Below are 20,712 nucleotides of genomic sequence, written 5' to 3' on the forward strand. Positions count from 1 at the left end.
GTACTGAGTTGAATAGGATCCACAATGCAGCAGTCTGATTGGTCCGCAGGAGCCACCCAATCCAGCTCCAGGTGGAAGTGAATCCACAACCTGAATGGCATACAGGAGTATCCTGGAATTAGCCAATCATGTGGGGCCCATTGTGTAAATAGTGTATATAAAGCAGACGTTTTGGGGAGATTGCATTCCTCGCTACTATGAGCTGAATAAAGGGCAAGAAATCAACACCTGACTCCGAGTATATTTCACTCAATAAATTCATACGGATCTATACAGTGAGTTTTTTATGTCAGTGGAGTTTATCATTAGGGAATTCCCCCATCTGCAACTGTATTTTAACTGGCACAATTCTTGCAATTCGTCGATTCTAAAATACAGTGGTACCTCTGGTTGCGGACGGGATCCGTTCTGGAGCTCCGGTCGGATCCCCAGGTTTACGCAACCGGAGGGACCACTTCTGTGCATGAGCAGACGGTGAAACACTTCCGGATTTGCCGCTTTCGCAACCCGAAGTTTACGTTACCCGAGACGAGGTGCTACTGTAGTGAAATAAAGCACACCCAAAATGTAAAATACTTCCAGTCCTTAAAGGACTTGATACAAAGATGAATTATTTCAATTTATAGACATCTAAGGCATCTAAGGGGATGCGGGTGGCGCTGTGGGTTAAACCACAGAGCCTAGGGCTTGCTGATCAGAAGGTTGGTGGTTCGAATCCCCGCGGCGGGTTGAGATCCCGTTGTTTGGTCCCTGCTCCTGCCAACCTAGGAGTTCGAAAGCACGTAAAATTGCAAGTAGATAAATAGGTACCGCTCCAGCGGGAAGGTAAACGGCATTTCTGTGTGCTGCTCTGGTTCACCAGAAGTGGCTTAGGCATGCTGGCCACATGACCCGGAAGCTGTACGCCGGCTCCCTCGGCCAGTAACGCGAGATGAGCGCCGCAACCCCAGAGTCGGACATGACTGGACCTAATGGTCAGGGGTCCCTTTACCTTTACCTTTAAGGCATCTAAAGAACTAAAAACGCTACCCACCCACCGACAAGGTCATCTATACGGAGCTTACAATACGCATAAATAAATTTCTCACGGTACACAGAGTCGTCAGCCAAGGCTGCCTGTACAGATTTATATTTATTCTATTATGTATGAATTAGCATTCCCTTAATTAAATTATATTTGATAGTCATTAAGCAGAAATTGAATACATTAACATGAACACAGTAGTTCATAATGAGAAGTGCTATAATATGTCTGGGAGAGAAGTGCCATAAAAAAGAGTACCCATGGTGGTGGGATGTTGAATGAAAGTTGACAGTTAAGTTAATAAGTTAAATGGCTTTTTGTGGGAGAGCTGCTTGCCTGAGTGATATCTACAGCAGCATGGCAATGAGAGGTCCACGGGAAAGAATCTTACATAGTTACCAAACGTTTCGAAAGAAGCAGAGCACTCCATTAGCCTGAGCTGAAGTGGAGTGGTTCTGAACGTTCAATTCTGCCGCGGAAAACTGTTGTCTACGTTGCGCTCCAAATAATTGCTGCATCAAATGTTCTGAAACATAATGGCAGCCGCCCTGCTTACTCTAGTGGGACGAGAGAAGAGGAATGCAGGCCCATCCCAACAACAGAATAGATCTGGAACTGATAGTTGCAGCAATTGCCCATACTGTGTACAGCATATAATGTTCCTGTTGTTCCCACCACAGAACTTTGAGCAGCCTTGCTTAAGTCTTTGAGGCAATTGCTTTAACTGGTCCTATTTTTTCACTCATGGAACCCAGCACAGTTGTAGTTTTGCCCATCGCAGATGGCACCAGAGGTAGAAGAGGACAGACATTATCTCTGTGTGGCAAGCATTGTTTGTTCATCTGTTTCATGCCCCATCACTACCTAGTCGAAGACCTCGTGATAGTTGTTGCGTTGTTGTTTTTTAACCCACCAGCTAAGGTACACATGTTTCAGTCGTTGTAACTGATGGGATATTTCACATGTGCAAAAGACACACTAATCGAAGAACAACAACTCGCATGCATATGGTTTTTATATACACATGCAAAAATACATCTGTGGCAATTGGTGGATCCAGTGCTTTGATCCAATTGCTTTGATCCCGTGCAGTCATAATGCTACGCACCTCCACTTGTACTAGGGGAATTTGATTTACACTAACCAACTCTTGAGTTTGGCCAAACTGCGGGAGGCAGTGGAGGATAGGGGTGCCTGGCGTGCTCTGGTCTATGGGGTCACAAAGAGTCGGACATGACTGAACGACTGAACAACAACAAAAACCAACTCTCTCTCTCTCCCCTCTCCCTCTTCCCCTCCTTCTCCATCTCCCTTCCCCTTCCCCCCTTCTCTCTCTCTCCCTTCCTTCCTTCCTTCTCTCTCCCTCCCTCCCCCCCCCCCACACTGCTCTATTCTCCCTACCCCCTAGGCAAGTAAACTGTGGTTTTGGAGTGTTTGCTAACACTCAGCAATGGCTCATTGGAAAAAAAAGTGGATTCACTGGGAAGAGATGGAAAAAGTCCCCATGGGCAAAATGTAATTCATGGTTCACAGGATTTAAGTACTTCAGTAGTAGGCAAAAATAATCACAGACTCTTCCTCTAGCATAGATTAATGCATGATCAACTGATGATAAGAGTTCAATGGGACCGACTGTAGAGCTGACTTAAATGCATCTGCTGTGTACATATTATCCATTAACTCCCACACCAGGGACTGCTGGCGTATTCTGATTTTAACATCAGAGACAGGGTTGCAGAATGAATTGTAACGTGCAACAAGACTTCAGTACAGCTGCAGTCCACACCTGAAACATCACAGTTTAGCCTAGTTTAAACGTCTACTTATACCTTGTTGTTATGTGTTTTTTTGGTATATAAGGGAAATATCATAGCATTAGACAGCACCCACAAAATTCCAACTATTTAAATAATTATTTGCAAGATGGTTGTAGCAAGGTTTTAAATGAATAAATAACTCCCCTTTGTACAAAAAAAGGGAGGGAGGGAATAAGGGGGATAAGGGGAAACAATTTTTTTCCCTCTGTCTACAATTATTTCCAACATTTATGAGTCAATAACTATTCCTGGTTCCAGAGTACATTTTGCCCCATATACCGTATTTTTTCCATGTATAAGACTAGGGGTTTTTTAACCCCAAAATTAGCTTTAAAATTGGGTCTTGTCTTATACATGGGTAATGCTGAGGGGTGTTTTCTTAATTTGTAGTCCCCCATGCATGGGGGTGTATGTATGTATGTTGTACAACAAAAATACAGTATATGCTACTGAAAAGACACACACATCTACTTGCTGGTTACAGCAGTGTTGTTGTTTTAAATGCTAACCACTACTAACACAGCGACAGCTAATTTACAGATGTTGCAAGTAATATCTGAGACCCAGGCAAATGCATTAGGATGACTCTGCAAAGCATCACTCCTCCTTTCACCATAATTAAGTTACAGTTTGCAGCATATAATTTCATTAATATGGATTAGTACAAATATCAACGGCTCAAGCAAATGCAGAGTTGCAAAAATGTGCGTGTCGATAAAATAAATGCACCGTTCAGGTAATGGGATGTAAGATTAAAACAAGAAGTCACTGCATTTCGCTCAGTCGTCCCACACATACAAAAGCAATCAAAATTGCTCTCATAATCAGGCAGAGGTGCCATGTGGTGTTCACCTTTGGTAAATCCTGTTTTGTTTTCACATATTCTCTCTCTTCAACAGCTTCCCTATCTGCAGTTAAATTTTCCCCGTGTAAATACATTCATTCTCTAAGATGACGTATGACATAAAGGCAAAGTGGAGCACTATGCAAGCTGAATTAAGTGAGGTGAAGTAACTTACAAATGGGCCAGCAGTCCACCACAACAAACCAAAGAGTCAGCAAAGAAGCTGTCGTATCTATAGTGAGGAAGAAAATGAGATTTGAGTGGAAGGTAGAAGAAACCTATATTGTGTACCTGGCGAGATATGAAGCATCTAAAATTAGTGCCATTGTTTTGCAGGACTTCAGCATGGTGTGCTCAATGCTAAAGTTTTGATTTCATGCCAAAGCATTAATCTTTTTCTGAATTTTATTAAAGTCTCATTTATAATTCCTTGACCGTCATATGACAGAAATTCCCTTGGCTTCCAAAACAGGGCATTTTCTTTCATTAAAAAGCTCACATTGGGATTGTCCGTTCCTTATTTTGCGGGAAATAAAGGCCTACCATACAGAGATAACTTTCTTTGTTTTCCATAGCAACCTCGATAGAATGCAATGGAAGAAATAAGAATGAAAACAAACTGTTGCCTCCATTCGCACCATACTGTAGCAGCCTTTGGGGTAGCAGGATTGCCATAAACTAATCAAGGATAGGCAACCTTTTTTTAATTTAGTGACCTTTGGTTTACCATCACAGCTCACACACACACACACAAAGAACTTAAAAAACCACACAATATAAGAAAACAAAATCTTGTGTTCATTACATGTGGCCTATCTATGTTCCTAATGACTGAATCACCTACTACCAGGATTTTCTCCCATCCCCCAGAGAAGTATCACTGGCATGAGAGGGTAACTGATCCTTCCTCAAGTAATGGGTCCCCTTCTAAGCTATTGTTTCCCTCTTCCTTAAAGTCTTTTTTTTAAAAAAAAAAAAATTATTGAAAATGTTCAACAATAATACATACATTTGTAAATACACATTCATACATACTTTCATACATTTGATAAAAATGTTCATACATACCTATAATCAATATTGTGCATGCTTTCTTATTCCTCCTCCACCCCTCACCTCACCCTGTGCTAGGCTTCCAATCATTTCAGCTGTAATATATTTTAATATATATTATATATTTAATAAATATAATATAATATATATATATATATATATATATATATATATATATATATATATATATATATATATATATATATATTTCAGCTGTAATATATATTTAATATATATTTCCAATATTTCTCCTTGCATACTGTTAATTTTATTTACTTCTTATCTTTCTATTACTCATTACTATAGATGTTATCTCATGAGAAGAGAAGACTCCCTAGGAAAAAAAAAAAACAAATGTTGGGAAAGATGGAGGGCACAAGGAGAAGGGGAGGACAGAGGATGAGATGGTTGGACAGTGTTCTCGAAGCGACTGGCATGAGTTTGGCCAAACTGCCGGAGGCAGTGGAGGATAGGGGTGCCTGGTGTGCTCTGGTCCATGGGGTCATGAAGAGTTGGACACGACTGAACAACAACAACAGTGTTTTAATATTCATAATTTAATACTTTAGATTCCTTTTTTTCTTTTTTACCTATATTGATCACGGAACTTGTTTCATCTTGATAGGAGTTCTGGTTTTTCAATATAATTTTGTATGTATCCTTTAAACATCTTCCATTCCTTCTCCATCCTGTCCTTTGAAACCCCTCCAATATTTCCCATTGACTTAGTCAGATTATAATGCTCCATTAGTTTAGCAAGCCACTCAGTTTTTGTCGGTAGAGCAACACTTTTCCAGCTTTTCGCAACGAGCAGCCTTGCAGCCACTGACATCGTATAAATCTTTTGCCTTTCACTCTTCCTCAAAGTTTTGCTCTCCTTCCTAAAGAATCTTATTCTCCAAGAAACAGCGCAGCTATAATCCTGGGAACAGGATGTGGCTATCATGTCCCTGAAGACCTCGTCTACCAACTTTTCTGCCACTCTCAGTTTGATTTGTTTTTTTAAAAAAATGTTGGCAACTTTAATAAATACTGTTTTCAATTAATATTTATTTACTTATTCGCTGCCTTAAGAGCCTCTTAATAGATGGGAAAGGATATGTAAAAACAAAAAGAATTCAAAAACGAAACATACAAGAAATAATAAAACATAATTAGATAGATAGATAGATAGATAGATAGATAGATAGATAGATATTTATTATTACGGCCATTGGCCCATCACGCATGATTTTTCAAACAACATATGTATACTTAGCCTTTCTACTTAGAACTTCGAAAGGACTTTAAAGTAACAGACTAAGCAGTAAATTTACAACATAAAACATCACCCCCTATTTATAAAATTATAAAAAATATATAAATTATAAAAACATCAATTAAGGTAACACATAATTACATCCTGAGTCATGATTTATAAGGAATGTCCAATCCACCCAGAAGTCCGTTTTTCTTCTTTTGGGATAGGACGGTGATCAGAAATCTGGCAACCCTAAGTGATAAACATAATTAAACCACTTCCAGGAAGAAAAAAACTCAAAGAACTTCAACAGCATTATTTACAGAGTCCTCTTTGCCAATGATAATTAATTGTCCTTAGATATCCTGTTTGGCAACTCTTGCTTCATTATTTGGCTATACATCATCTTCTTTAAAAGATTATTGCTATAAATACAGTACTATGATCTTCAGCAAAACTAATTAAGTGCTGTATAAGCAATGCAGATCAATATTTGTAGAGTAACCTATCCATATTTTATGTATTATCAAAGGTGAGGAGGGGAGGGAAGAGGGAGACATGCTGATCTATCAATGCAGTATCCAGACTATTTTTTTAAAAAAATGCCCACCCTACAGAATCTATTTAGCTAAACAGATGGGTTTCCATTCTACAGCAAATACGACTTGGAAGGGTAGGATACAATATCAAAACCAATAAGCTTTAAAATGTAACATATGGAAACATGGGCGTACCCAGGATCAAAACTGGGGGGGGGGCAAGCCATGGTCGTTCAGGTTGTGACATTTCAGCACGGAAAAGGCGAATGAAACCAAAATTTTAAGAAAATTATATATAATTATAGCAGTGCTTTATTACAGTAGTTATTACTGTAATTTGCTTGGAAAAAATGAATTTTTATTCTAGTTGCATGTCTTATACTAATATCATTTTTCTTGGGTTTGAAGAAAACTTGTTCAAAACTTTCGTTTCAATCCAGTCCTGATTTTCCTTGAAGAATTTCCGATGGATGCTCATCAAACACAACCCAGTCAGTCTGTCCTCTCCCATTGTACTTCTGAGCCAGGTCTTTACCCTTCGAAGGGTACGGAAAGATCATTCAACAGTAGCCATGGTGGACGGGAAGGCACTTAAAATACTGATCAAGTAGCGGCGGGCGGCTCAGTTTATATAGTGATGCGGAACTCACTAGACCCGTCTAGAAGATTCCCTCTTCTCTCTGCTAGAACCCGCTAGAGACCTCTCCCTCCCTTGAATCCCACTGGCTGGCTGACATATATTCCTCTACCAGTCGTGCGGTGGCTCTAGATACTTCTCGGTTTTTACACCATTTCAGTGTGGTAAACAACTGATTATTCGCCATCGCCCTACCTAATTTTGTTTCATTTCACCACTTTATAACCATTTATTATTATTTTTGCTTCTGGGAGGGCAGCTGCCCCGCCTGCCCCTCGCTGGGTACGCCTATGTATGGAAAGATCCTAAGTAGTAGTTCTACAATTACGAATACCTGCAGCTGCTGCTTACTAGTACTAGCAGTTGCACATTTTTGTAAGTTCTTCTTAACTTGTGCAATTTAACTGTGGGTGCTTATATTTAGAGGGTGGAACTAGTATACAATAAAAACAATCAGAGGGCAGTGGAAATAGTGGTGAGAACCTTTGGCCCATGAAACCAATTAGGCCTACTAAGCCTCTGAAACTGTTTTGGGCAACCGACACCCACCTTTCCCTTGGTCGACACACCATCAGGTGCAGGAAACCTTTCAGCTGCAATTGCAAAATAATAATAATAATTGAGAGAGAACTCTTAAGCACACACCCTTTTTTCCCCTCCTTTCCCGCACAGCTTGATATTTTTTTAAGTGCTGAATTCAAGCCACATCTGCAAAGTAAGGACTAGGAGTACAGAGCTCAACTAAGTCACACTTAGAGTAAGTCCATTGATTTCAGTGGGTCTCCTCTGAGTATGAATAAAGCTAGATACCACCCAAAATGTGTTTGGAAGTGATGATCAAGGAGAAATAGAATGGAAATAATGCTTGAAAACCAACAGATTCATGTGGGAGAAGACAGCCCTTGAAATGGTCTGGTGTCAAACCATTTAGGACTTGATGTGTAATTATCAGCACCCTAAATTGTGCCCTGAAACAATTTAGAAACCAGTGCAATTCATTTAAGCCGGTGCATTTTGAAGGAGCTTAAGGTTCCAAACACATTTCCAGGGCATTTCCAGGGCAAACATGCAGTAAAACAACCTGGATGTGGCAAAGAATGTGTAACTGGGGCAGATCTGCTTTTCCCGAGGAAAAGGTGCAGCTGACACATTAGCTGAAGCTGTGCAAAGTCAGTCCGTGGCATAGCAGCAAACTGTATATCCAACCCAGGGGCAAATGACAAGAATAACTCCCATACTATAAACCCAATCCTTCAAGGGGAGCAAAATCCAGTTCGGCCTCAGCTGTATACCTAGTCCTGTCATATAGTTTCCGCTGACTATCAACACTTCTGTCTTGGCTGGATTAAGCCTCAGTTTATCTGCCCACATTCAATATATAACTGTGCTCAGGAAACAATTCAGAACCTTCATAGCCTCCCAAAGATAGAACGTATGCCATCTATATGTTACTAAAGAAGTTGGAGCTCTTGATCAAAGCTCAACGTTGACTCTAAGACTATCTGCTGAAGAAGAATTTTCGAAACAGGGCCTTGTCCTGGTGTATAGGCTTCATCTGACGTATAAACTTCTATGAATAAATCCATCTACAGAAGAGATTATTTGAAACATTTGTATAATTTGAACCACTATCCAGTAGGCCTGAGTTCTTGCCCTTCTATTCTTTTTGTGTGATCTATATGTTACTGACACCCAACTTCACATTCCCAGGCAACCACCACCAGCAGTTCCACGTAGATGTTAAAGGTATATAAAATACTGTTAGGTGTACCGGACAGGACATGCCAATGGTCTGTGACTGTGCAATGTCATCAGGTCCACAAGCCATCCTCATCCTCAAGTTACGTGAGAATGACCTGGGGACATTCAGTTTAGCTGTGTGAATGTGGCTGACCTTGTGCTACACATAAGAACTGCAGCAATTCCTGACAAGCACACTCTATGGTGTTTCCCTTGTTTGATACAGCGCAGACATGTTGTCAATGTGATAAGCCCATTTAACACTTGTACTCTATTGAGAAGAACTTGATAAAAATCTTCCCAGAGAGAAATGACTTTCTGCATGTTTCGGCAACGCATCTAATCGAGTTTGAAAATGGTGCTCGGTTCTGTAATCTATCAGCCTATTTTAAGAATCAATTTGTCTCGGATTTTACATGCTGATAAACCTACAAGTGCTCAGCACTTTGTGGGATTCTAATTTTCAAATGTTCTGGAAATGAATCAACACACATTTGGACAGATCAGTTTATCTTTAATCTTATCCATTACAGTTAATGTTGTGGACCTCCTTGACAGCAGAATTTCCATGAAAACCAGGAAAGGTAAGTTAGTCATACTACCATGCAGAGACAACTCACAGTGTAGTTTGCTAAAAAGGTTAATAAATTATTGCCATACTGCCCATCACAAATTTGTGTTACTGTGTGCAATGAATTGTTTACTTTAACTGAATGAAGTAAGTCACAAGAGCTGCTAAGATAACGTATCAATACATGCAAGTGTTAACACCGAAGAATCTTGTTATATTCATTACATGTACAATTAAGTTTGAAATCAGTCAGGGACAGGTTTTTGCATTCTGGAAATGTAAGTTTGCTAGGAACTTTTTCTGTATACATATTTACGAAGATAGGAAGCATATGCAAAATCCAGAGTAGTATGTGAAAGAATTGAACCCATATATTTATTTCTTATGATAAGCATATGAATTTTTTTTAATTCCCCATTGTTGAAGAACTGCATAAATTTCTTGAAGATTATAAGGACCTGGGGTGTATATCACAGTAAGCCAAACTATGGCTTGCTGAAACCACACAAGTGTCCTGACTTCCTGAAATGAGCTCACACCTTCTTTGCTCATCTTTGCTCATTTTCTGCATGAAAGCTAAGCAAAGGGGTGGCTTACTGAGTCATCTGAACCAGGGCTTGTGGTTAAGCTCTCACCTGTAACCAAGAACAAACCTTGGTTTGCTCACTGTTGTAACATGTGAACATGGTCCATAGGTTTACTGCAACATTTGCATCATATAGAAATGTTGTGCCTACAATGAATTGCAAAATAAATTAGTTACATGGAATTCTAGTCTGTAACATATCTGTTTAGGTTTGGAAGACAGTTTTGATTTACACTTTGATCTAACATTCTGTTGAAAATGACTACTGCTAGTTGTTTGATATAATCTAGTCCACCTGGCTGCAGAGAAAACCTTTAAAAACACAATTGCCCTGAGTTCTTCAGCAGACTGTCTTCTGTAACCACTGTAGTTGCATTTTATTGTCACAGTAGCAACAACTTCAGGCTTGGTTTTGTTTTGTTTTGTTCTTTTTTAAAGTTTGAACATCCCCCAAATATTGCCTCATTCGTCCGACCCACACTTACTAAACATAAACACATGAAGAAACAGAAAAGGAAAACCTTTCATGCTCAGGCATGAAAACCTAAGATAAACAGTGAGCTGGAACGTGTCTAGAAACGATAGCCAAATTTAGGCTAATTTCCCTGTATTACCCTACCTGTTGCTAAGCAATTTGCTTAGGAATGAATAAGTTTACATGATCGTCAGTCTGCACACAAATTCAGTCTGCTACATAAACAGCAGAAAGGAATGAACAGTGTGACATCAGAAGGAGAGCTTCTGCAACAGCAGCCCTTCCTTTCTCCTGATATTTACCAATCTCCTGAGAACTAGCAAACTGACGCAGCCAGGAGGAACGCAGCAGAGCAGTGGCCATTGGGAAAAAGCAGCAATTTCTGCAAACGATCAGGAACAAGGTGCTAGCTTTTCGCAAAGGAAGAAGAGGAGTTTGGATTTGATATCCCACTTTATCACTACCCAAAGGAGTCTCCAAGCAGCTAACATTCTCCTTTTCCTTCCTCCTCCTCCACAACATACACTCTGTGAGGTGAGTGGGGCTGAGAGACTTCAGAGAAGTGTGACTAGCCCAAGGTCATCCAGCAGCTGCATGCGGAGGAGCGGAGGCGCGAACCCGGTTCCCCAGATTACGAGTCTACCACTCTTAACCACTACACCACACTCGCTCTCAAGGAAGGACCCCAGTCATGCCAGTTCTGGTCCCAGAGCTTCTTTAGCAAAGCCAGTTGCAGGAATTGATGTTAGTTCTCCCCATGATCCTTCAGTGGCTCTTGATAGCATCAGCCATGACATCCTGCTAGACCACTTCCCTCGGCTGGAGCTGAGAAAAAGTGTTAGAGTGGCTAAGGTCCTAGCAGGAGACAGCTACAGAAGGTAGGGGTTATGGATTTCTGTTCAACCTCATGCCATTGGGGTGTCTCAAGTTCCAACTGTTTGTTTTTTAAAAAACATGCATTAGGGGGAAAAATCATCTGGAAGTTTGGGCTTAGGTGTCACCAGTATGTGGCAGCAGGAAGCATGAACAGGTGTTTGGAGGTGTCTATAGGATGGCAGCAGTCACAAAATTAAAAGACGCCTGCTTCTTGGGAGGAAAGCAAGCCTAGACGGCATCTTAAAAAGTAGAGACATCACCTTGCTGACAAAGGTCCATATAGTAATGTATGGAAGAGAGAGCTGGACCATAAAGAAGACTGATCGCCGAAGAATTGATGCTTTTGAATTATGGTGCTGGAGGAGACTCTTGGGAGTCCCATGGACTGCAAGATCAAACCCATCCATTATTAAGGAAACCCTGAGTGCTCACTGGAAGGACAGATCCTGAAGTTGAGGCCCCAGTACTTTGGCCACCTCATGAGAAGAGAAGACACCCTAGAAAAGACCCTGATGTTGGGAAAGATGGAGGGCACAAGGAGAAGGGGACGACAGAGGATGAGATGGTTGGACAGTGTTCTCGAAGCAACTGGCATGAGTTTGGCCAAACTGCGGGAGGCAGTGGAGGATAGGGGTGCCTGGCGTGCTCTGGTCCATGGGGTCACAAAGAGTCAGACACAACTGAATGACTGAACATAGGATGACAGACAAACTGAAGCTTAATCCACCTAAGATGGAAAAACTGGGTAGAGAAGTTTCCATTTCTGAATGGAGACATGCCGTGCAAGTTCAAATTCATAGTTCAAGCAAATTCATTCTCTTTGTCTTGATGGTATCTATGAATGCATAGGTGGAACTGGTAGCCTGACTTGCTTTTTATCAGCTTAGTCTGGCTCACTCCATCTAAAAAGAAGTGCATATTTAAACTATGGAACTCACTCCCACAGGAGAAAATGATGGCCACAAGCCTAGATGGATTTAAAAAATAATAATTGCCTGGAGACAGGCAGTCTGGATGTATACCCATAGCAGCAACACCAGAAGGAATGACAGCTGGGGAGTGTAGTGGGGGGAGTGTAGAGAGAAGAAATGTTGTGGTGCATCTGCAGCAGCACAACTGGACGCCTTCATCTGCCCCAGCTGCAAAAAAGCATGTCTCTCCTGTATCTCTCTGCAGCCTCAACAGTTGCTGCAATTTCCTACAGTTTGCCTTCATTCCTCCATTGCCTCTTGAGACGGACGGATGCCAACAGGACATCCTACTAGCCATAGCTATGCTTTGGTTTGACAGATGGAGTAGTGCTTCAGAAGAAGAAGAAGAAGAAGAAGAAGAAGAGTTTGGATTTGATATCCCGCTTTATCACTACCTGAAGGAGTCTCAAAGCGGCTAACATTCTCCTTTCCCTTCCTCCCCCACAACAAACACTCTGTGAGGTGAGTGGGGCTGAGAGACTTCAGAGAAGTGTGACTAGCCCAAGGTCACTCAGCAGCTGCATGTGGAGGAGAGGAGACGCGAACCCGGTTCACCAGATTACGAGTCTACCACTCTTAACCACTACACCACAGTGGAAACCACACGAGGGGAGAGTGCTCTTGTGCTTGAATCCTGCTTGTGGGTTTACCACAGGCACCTGGCTGGCCACTCAATCCTGTGACAACAGGATTGCTAGACTAGATGGGCCACTGGCCTGATCCAGCGGGCTCTTCATATGTTCTTATGAGAAAACAGACCCTGGTCAGTTACACATGGCCTGGTTATGGTCAGACTACAAAAGTCCACTCCACTTTAAGAGGTTGTTAATTTCACAACTAATGCAGAACATAGTCACTTAGGATGCCTATAAGGGTTGGATGTTCAGTAAATATAGCACCGTTACTGTACAATATTCACTGGCTGCCTAGTTGTTTTCAGGTTCAAGTTGAAAGGGCCAGGTTATTTAAATAATTTCCTAAAACAATATGAACATCCTCAGGCCCCTGTCAAAGAAGAACTATTAAGAATCGCCAACAATTGAGGCAGGGTCTTGTCAGGGAGGGCCCCATTTCTTTGGAACTCTTCCCAGACGGAAGCCAGCATGGTCCCTGTCTTGGTTAGTTTTTAAATCAACTTTAAAAATTTGTTGTTTTTAATAAAAAAAAGTTTGGGTGTTAAGCAGCTGCTGTTTTGTTTCTGTTCATTTTTGTACGTGGCATATAATGCTTTAAATAAATAAATACTGACCAAGAGAGGTTCTTTCACACTGAAGATAATGTTCTTTAAACCTTCTGTCAACAGTCTATTTTCAGAGTGTTCTGTTTTGCAACACAGGGGATTTCTTTGGTGTATAACAGTCTATTTAAAATGGTTACCTTTAAGTACAAACATGTGGGGGCAGGAAAATATCTATATATTTAGTAATTACTAATAAATATTTGAAAATTAAAGTGTCCCTTGATGTGTAAGTAGTGGTATAGCTATGGTCATAAACCTTTGGAGAATGATTTCAAAATGATAATTTGAATATTTCCTGTGGAAATACCTTTGGTAAGAAATGTTACCCCTTCACATATTGCCTATAGTGACTGCAGACAAGTGGTTTACATAAGGATTCTAATGCATATATTTTTAAATTATCTGGCATGAAAGACCAGAAGCAAATTACTCTGTACTAGGACAAATCTACTAATAAAGTGATTTATTTATTTTTTTAAAAATGCATCCTTCTCAAAGTATGCAACATACCTCCAAAAAAAGCCTTGGGGTTGTGGTTCATAAATTATACAAAGAAGTAAAACCAGCCATTTTCAATTTGAATTTAACATGAACTATAGACACTCTCCTCTCCCCCCTCAGTGATATATAGAGTCACTAGGAAGTCCAAGAATTAGTTGACATCCATCTGTCTCTAGAGCAGGCATAGGCAACCTTCGGCTCTCCAGATGTTTTGGCCTACAACTCCCATGATCCCTAGCTAACAGGACCAGTGGTCAGGGATGATGGGAATTGTAGTCCGAAACATCTGGAGAGCCGAAGGTTGCCTATGCCTGCTCTAGAGACAGTGGAAGAGTGCTTCATCCAGAGTGAAGTCAAACAGTTGGAGTTACAGCACCCTGCTGTGGCTGTAGAGACCAATATGGGACAGACATGTTTTGTTACAAGTGGGGCAGATGAAGGCGTTCAGGTATACCATGACATTTCTTCTCTCTAGGCTCCTCTCTGTGCTCTTGTCTCCAGGCACTGTGGTCATCTGCAAGGGATTCCCACATGGTGGGGTTAATGTTGCCAGCCTTCATGTCACCTTCGCAGACATCTTTGTAACACAGACTTGGTCTGCCAACAGGCCAGATGCCTGAAGCCAGCTCCCTGTAAAGCACATCCTTGGGGATCCTGCCATCTACCATTCTGTGTCCATGACCTAGCCAGCGTAAACGTCGCTGAGACAGAAGTGTGAACATGCTGGGAATGTGGGCTTGGAAGAGCACATCATTGTCTTGAGACACTGTCCTGCCATGTGGTGCCCAATATCTTCCTGAAACAGTGTATATGGAAGGCACTGAGGAGGCGTAGCTCCTGGTGGGTATATGTTGCCCACGACTCACTTCCATAAAGCAGCATGCTCAACAAGCAAGTCACTCCTCGCACCACCACCCCCAACATTATATAGCATCACCGGGAAGTCAAAGAATTACTAAGGCGGCAATTACAGTCCAACCTCTTCTTACGTATGCCTCCACTTTCGCCCAACGTCCACGGCAAACCTGGAAGTAATTGGCGGGTTTGCCGCTGTTTGCACATGCACAGGAGCAGCGATCACCATTCACACATGCACAGAAGTGGCGATCGATGTTCGCGCATGCTCAGAAACGGGCAATCGCCGCCTGCGCACAACGGCGCCTCTCCCAGCGACCCGTTTCGACCTCCAGTGTGGTGTAGTGGTAGACTCGTAATCTGGGGAACCGGGTTCGTGTCTCCACTCCTCCACATGCAGCTGCTGGGTGACCTTGGGCTAGTCACACTTCTTTGAAGTCTCTCAGCCCCACTCACCTCTTGGGGGAGGAAGGGAAAGGAGAATGTTAGCCGCTTTGAGACTCCTTCGGGTAGTGAAAAGCGGGATATCAAATCCAACCTCTTCTTCTTCTTCTTCTTCTTCTTCTTCTTCTTCTTCTTCTTCTTCCAGATGGACCTCCGGAACAGATTATGGTGGCAGGTAGAGGTTCTACTGTATATGCATACTTCACTGGGAGTAAACTCCATTGAACATAGTTAGACTTTAGTGTAAACATGTATAGGATTCTGTTGTAAAACTTAAAAGAAACAGATTCAAGGCCTCAGAGATTTTAGCAACATTAACCACCACATGCATTCTGTCTTTATTGAAGCCAAGTTTCCAACCTCAGATTCACCAAACATTACCACTGCGTTACATGGCTATAATACCAGAAAATAAAATTGTATTCAGCTACTCTTCGTACACAACTGCATGATGTTGGCCGTCACTTTCCTTTGTTAACCAGGAAGATGGGAGCATATAGAAAACGGAAGCAATTAGATTAGCGGTTCTGCCTTACGTTTTACGAAGGTTAAAAGGACTAATGGCAGTTGAAGCTGAGGTACCTTAGCTATGTGGATTCTGGTTGTTTATGCATCTTGCAGGTGTTCTCCATTCACCTATAAAGTGCAACAGAATGCCTGATGGCTGGGATGTGGCCAGTTTTGTTGAATAATTCATGATTACTTATGATGCAGAGTATTGTCCACTAGAGACAAGCAGACTCATTTTTCATACATCCTCAAATTAGTCTCAAAACAGGAGCCAAAGGAGAAAAATAAATAGCATTTTACTACACAATCCAATTGGGTTTTGGGGTTGTTGTTGTTGTTGTTGTTGTTGTTGTTGTTGTTGTTGTTTTGCCCAAATGGTACCAGTAACTTGATGATGCTAATACAACAATTTGCATTATGTTGAAGGGGAGTATCAGGCCAAATGATCATTGGAGTGAGTACTACCACCAGTGCCGGATTTACATATAAGCTAAACAAGCTATAGCTTAGGGCCCCACTCTCTTTTTTTTGGGGGGGGCAAAAAAATTAAAGGAAAAAACCACTGGGTTTTTTCCTTTAATAAAATAAAACCAATATACAGCAACAGTGTTTTGTGTTCTGTAGGCAGTCACGAAATTAAAAGACGCCTGCTTCTTGGGAGAAAAGAGATGGCAATCCTAGACAGCATCTTAAAAAGCAGAGACATCACCTTGCTGACAGAGGTCCGTATAGTTAAAGCTATGGTTTTCCCAGTAGTGATGTATGGAAGTGAGAGCTGGACCATAAAGAAGGCTGATCACCAAAGAGTGGATGCTTTTGAATTATGGTGCTGGAGGAGACTCTTGAGAGTCCCATGGACTGCAAAAAGACCAAACTTATCCATCCTTAAAGAAATCAGCCCTGAGTGCTCACTGGAAGGACAGATCCTGAAGTTGAGGCTCCAGTACTTTGGCCACCTCATGAGAAGAGAAGACTCCCTGGAAAAGACCCTGATGTTGGGAAAGATGGCAGGCACAAGGAGAAGGGGATGACAGAGGATGAGATGGTTGGACAGTGTTCTCGACGCTACTAACATGAGTTTGACCAAAGTGCGGGAGGCAGTGGAAGACATGAGTGCCTGGCGTGCTCTGTACCTATTTATCTACTTGCACTGGTGAGCTTTCGAACTGCTAGGTTGGCAGGAGCTAGGAAAGAGCAACGGAAGCTCACTCCATCATGGGGATTCGAACCGCCGACCTTCCAACTGGCAAGCCCAAGAGGCTCAGTGGTTTTGAACACAGCGCCACCCGCATCTCCTAAACTGCAATTTAGGATGGCTCTGAAAGATAACAAAGATAAACCAGCAGAAAGAGAACAATCATGTAAAAGCCTTTTGAATCTGCCAGGTAGAACCCATGAAGTCTTTCCAAGACAGAAGAATCTTATAGAATCTGTGTAGTCTTCTTAAAGGTAATGGTAAAAGGACCCCTGACTATTACGTCCAGTGACAGACAACTCTGGGTTTGCAGCACTCATCTCACTTTATTGGCCGAGGGAGCCAGCGTACAGCTTCCGGGTCATGTGGCCAGCATGACTAAGCCACTTCTGGCAAACCAGATCAGCACACGGAAACGCCATTTTCCTTCCCGCCGGAGTGGTACATATTTATCTACTTGCACTTCGTGCTTTTGAACTGCTAGGTTGGCAGGAGCAGGGACCGTTGTGGGGATTCAAACTGCTGACCTTCTGATCAGCAAGCCCTAGGCTCTGTGGTTTAACCCACAGCGCCACCCACATTCATCTGTAATCTTCTTACAATTATCTAAATAAAAATACTAGTTGGGGTAAATGTAGATGATTCAGCGGGCAAGTTCCACTAATGCAGCTCAGATAATAAATACTTCATTATATCCAGACACACAAATATAGATGGAACAAAGAAAATCATATCTGATTTACATCTCAACGCAAAATGAAAATTGCCACTCACTGCCTGATAGCACACAGCACTTATTTCAAACCCTAATCAAAGGAATTGCTATTTTCAAAGCACAGTCAAGGAAACCAACACAATGGCTGTATTACAAATTACAGAGTTAGATAAAAATAATTCAGATTGCACTTCCTGATTTTAAATGAAACAGATAGGAGACATCTACAATGAACTAAACTTAACTTAAATATTTTTATTTTAGTCCAATAACATTACTTTCCCCTCCTTGCAGTGCACATTTCCAACCTTAACAGAGGGGAAAATAATACCCAAAGTGCTTTTACATTCAGGCCTTGTGGCAAAAAGCATCATGCAGTGGTAACTATTTCAGCAGACTTCAGAAATAAATAGTTTATATGGGATTTTGCCTCCTTCACAACACAGTTTTGATCATGTGGTCCCCTCTGGCAAAGGCTAAATGAGGCAGAGATTTGATTAAATGGCTGCAAATGTCTTGCTAGCTGTGTTTGCATTACTGTTCTTTAAACTAAAACAGTGCACTGTGATAAAGAACACTCAGCGCCTTCAGGATCTTTGGACTGGGCTATGCAAGACTTTTTATACTTGATTTAATCTCTACTCTGTCATCTGACTCCCCTACAGCCTTTCCTGAATGCACTTGATTGGCAATACTGTGAAAATAAAACTAGATCAATAATTTTTAGAAATATATTTCAACCTGACTGAAGACTCACTTGACTTAAAGAAGTCCGGGTGCATAAGACAACAAGATACAGAGACATTTCCAATGCAAGCCAATGGTTTACATTTCTTCCACCTCAAGCTGGAAATTCTGGATATTATGATTTATTTAAGACAGCTCCAATGACACATTCAGTAACTGGATATTTTAAACATTACTGCAACAGTAGCAATATAGCAGTTGCTAAGCTGTCACCTCCTGGCAAATAGAAGGGGAAGAAATAGAGGCAGTGAGAGATTTTACTTTCTTGGGCTCCATGATCATTGCAGATGGTGATAGCAGTCACGAAATTAAAAGACGCCTGCTTCTTGGGAGACAAGCAATGACAAACCTAAAAGGTAAAGGTAAAGGGACCCCTGACCATCAGGTCCAGTCATGTCCGACTCGGGTTGCGGCACTCATCTTGCTGTATAGGCCGAGGGAGCCGGCGTTTGTCCACAGACAGCTTCCGGGTCATGTGACCAGCATGACAAAGCCGCTTTTGGCGAACCAGAGCAGCACACGGAAACGCCGTTTACCTTCCCTATTTATCTACTTGCACTTTGATGTGCTTTTGAACTGCTAGGTGGGCAGGAGCTGGGACCGAGCAACGGGAGCTCACCCCATGACAGGGATTCTAACCGCCGACCTTCTGATCAGCAAGCCCTAGACTCTGTGGTTTAACCCACAGCGCCACCTGGGTCCCAATGACAAACCTAGACAGCATCTTAAAAAGCAGCAACTTGCTGACAAAGGTCCATATAGTTAAAGCTATGGTTTTCCCAGTAGTAATGTATGGAAGTGAGAGCTGGACCATAAAGAAGGCTGATCGCCAAAGAATTGATGCTTTTGAATTCTGGTGCTGGAGGAGGCTCTTGAGAGTCCCATGAATCCATGACCGTGACAATAAAGTTGGGTTTGGTCCCAAGAACAGCACCTCATCGTCATGATAATGCTTCTTCTTCTGCAATGTATAGTTATGGAAATGATATTATTACTTCATGTTTTTGGCTTGTGGGTGCCACCATTTGCAGCAACACCTTGATTGTTGCCACAACTAGTTCTGACCCAAAAAGCTGAAAGAAGTGAACAGGAAGGTGTGAATGCATTCTTCAAGTTTACTGTTATTGAGTATTCAATAATCAAATTAAGAAGCCATCAGTAGAAATGCAACAGAGGTGAGAATAGCACTGTTACCCCCACCCTCATGAATTCATTACTATTTTTGAGATGGGATGTTTGAAAACACCTTTTTGGTGCTACATCATGCAGAGCAAAAGACATTTTTTTCCATTCTAGAAAAGGGAAATCATGACAAATACAACATTGCAAAATACAAAATATGTTTCTTTCTCTATTACGTTTCAGAAGGACTGTTTTGGCAAAGCTGCCCTGGAAAAATAGAAATGCACTCTTAACGACTTTGCAGAAAGTTGGGAAACCTGTATAAATGTTGCTAAGAGGAGGATGTTTGGAAGACACCAGCAGAAATGTCTGAGAGAACAAAACCGTAATGGTTTTTAATGGTATGTTCAAACTCCAGGAACAGAAAACCTCCCATAGATAATAATTGCACTTATTGTCTGTGAAGGCACAAGATATCCAAACAAATTTCAATCTATGCTGTCTTATTTTATTTTTTTAAGTGTGTTTCTGAGAGAAGAGTTTGTGCATCAATAACAATTTGGTAAATCATTTTGTAGAAATATCATGAATATTATTGATTTGTTCTTCAACCCTACTCTAGAAACTGAAATTGCTCTTCACTAGTCAACTCTTTTCCAACTCTATTCGGGACCATTTATACAGAACTTTATACTGTATAAATCAAGTATTACTAGATCAATGTGATTATATCTTAGTCACAATAAACTGCTGTAGCTGAAGAGGCAGGAGGAAACAGCAAGGATTTTAAAAGCTTCCTCTAGGTAACTGTGTCCTGTGGCAATAAAAAGTGTTTTTTTCTTTTTTCCACAGAAAGAATTTTTCATTCCAAGTACTAGAAGAAGCACTTGGAATACCAACCACTTACTCTGGAGAGGGAAAACTGTTCTAATTTTAAGAGCATTTTCTGCTCTGCAGAGGCTTCAAAGGGGCTTCTGATAACCGAAGATCATCTGACCATCTGCTACAGA

General features: G+C 41.4%; 1 protein-coding gene across 6 annotated transcripts in view; it reads right to left on the reverse strand.

Annotated features, from left to right (window-relative positions):
* The window catches only part of TAFA5 (TAFA chemokine like family member 5), a 339,820-nt gene that overhangs the window by 130,383 nt on the left and 188,725 nt on the right, over positions 1–20,712 (reverse strand). For 4 of the 6 annotated variants that reach the window (XM_033161857.1, XM_033161856.1, XM_033161854.1 and 1 more), the window contains exon 3: positions 3,861–3,917. The exons of the other annotated variants lie outside the window; for them this stretch is intronic. In XM_033161857.1, the coding sequence (XP_033017748.1) occupies positions 3,861–3,917 (57 nt within the window). The remainder of the gene's footprint in view (positions 1–3,860; positions 3,918–20,712) is intronic. 6 annotated transcript variants of the gene reach the window in all.

The sequence above is a fragment of the Lacerta agilis genome, chromosome 10 (assembly GCF_009819535.1).
Source record: "Lacerta agilis isolate rLacAgi1 chromosome 10, rLacAgi1.pri, whole genome shotgun sequence".
NCBI classification, from domain to species: domain Eukaryota; kingdom Metazoa; phylum Chordata; class Lepidosauria; order Squamata; family Lacertidae; genus Lacerta; species Lacerta agilis.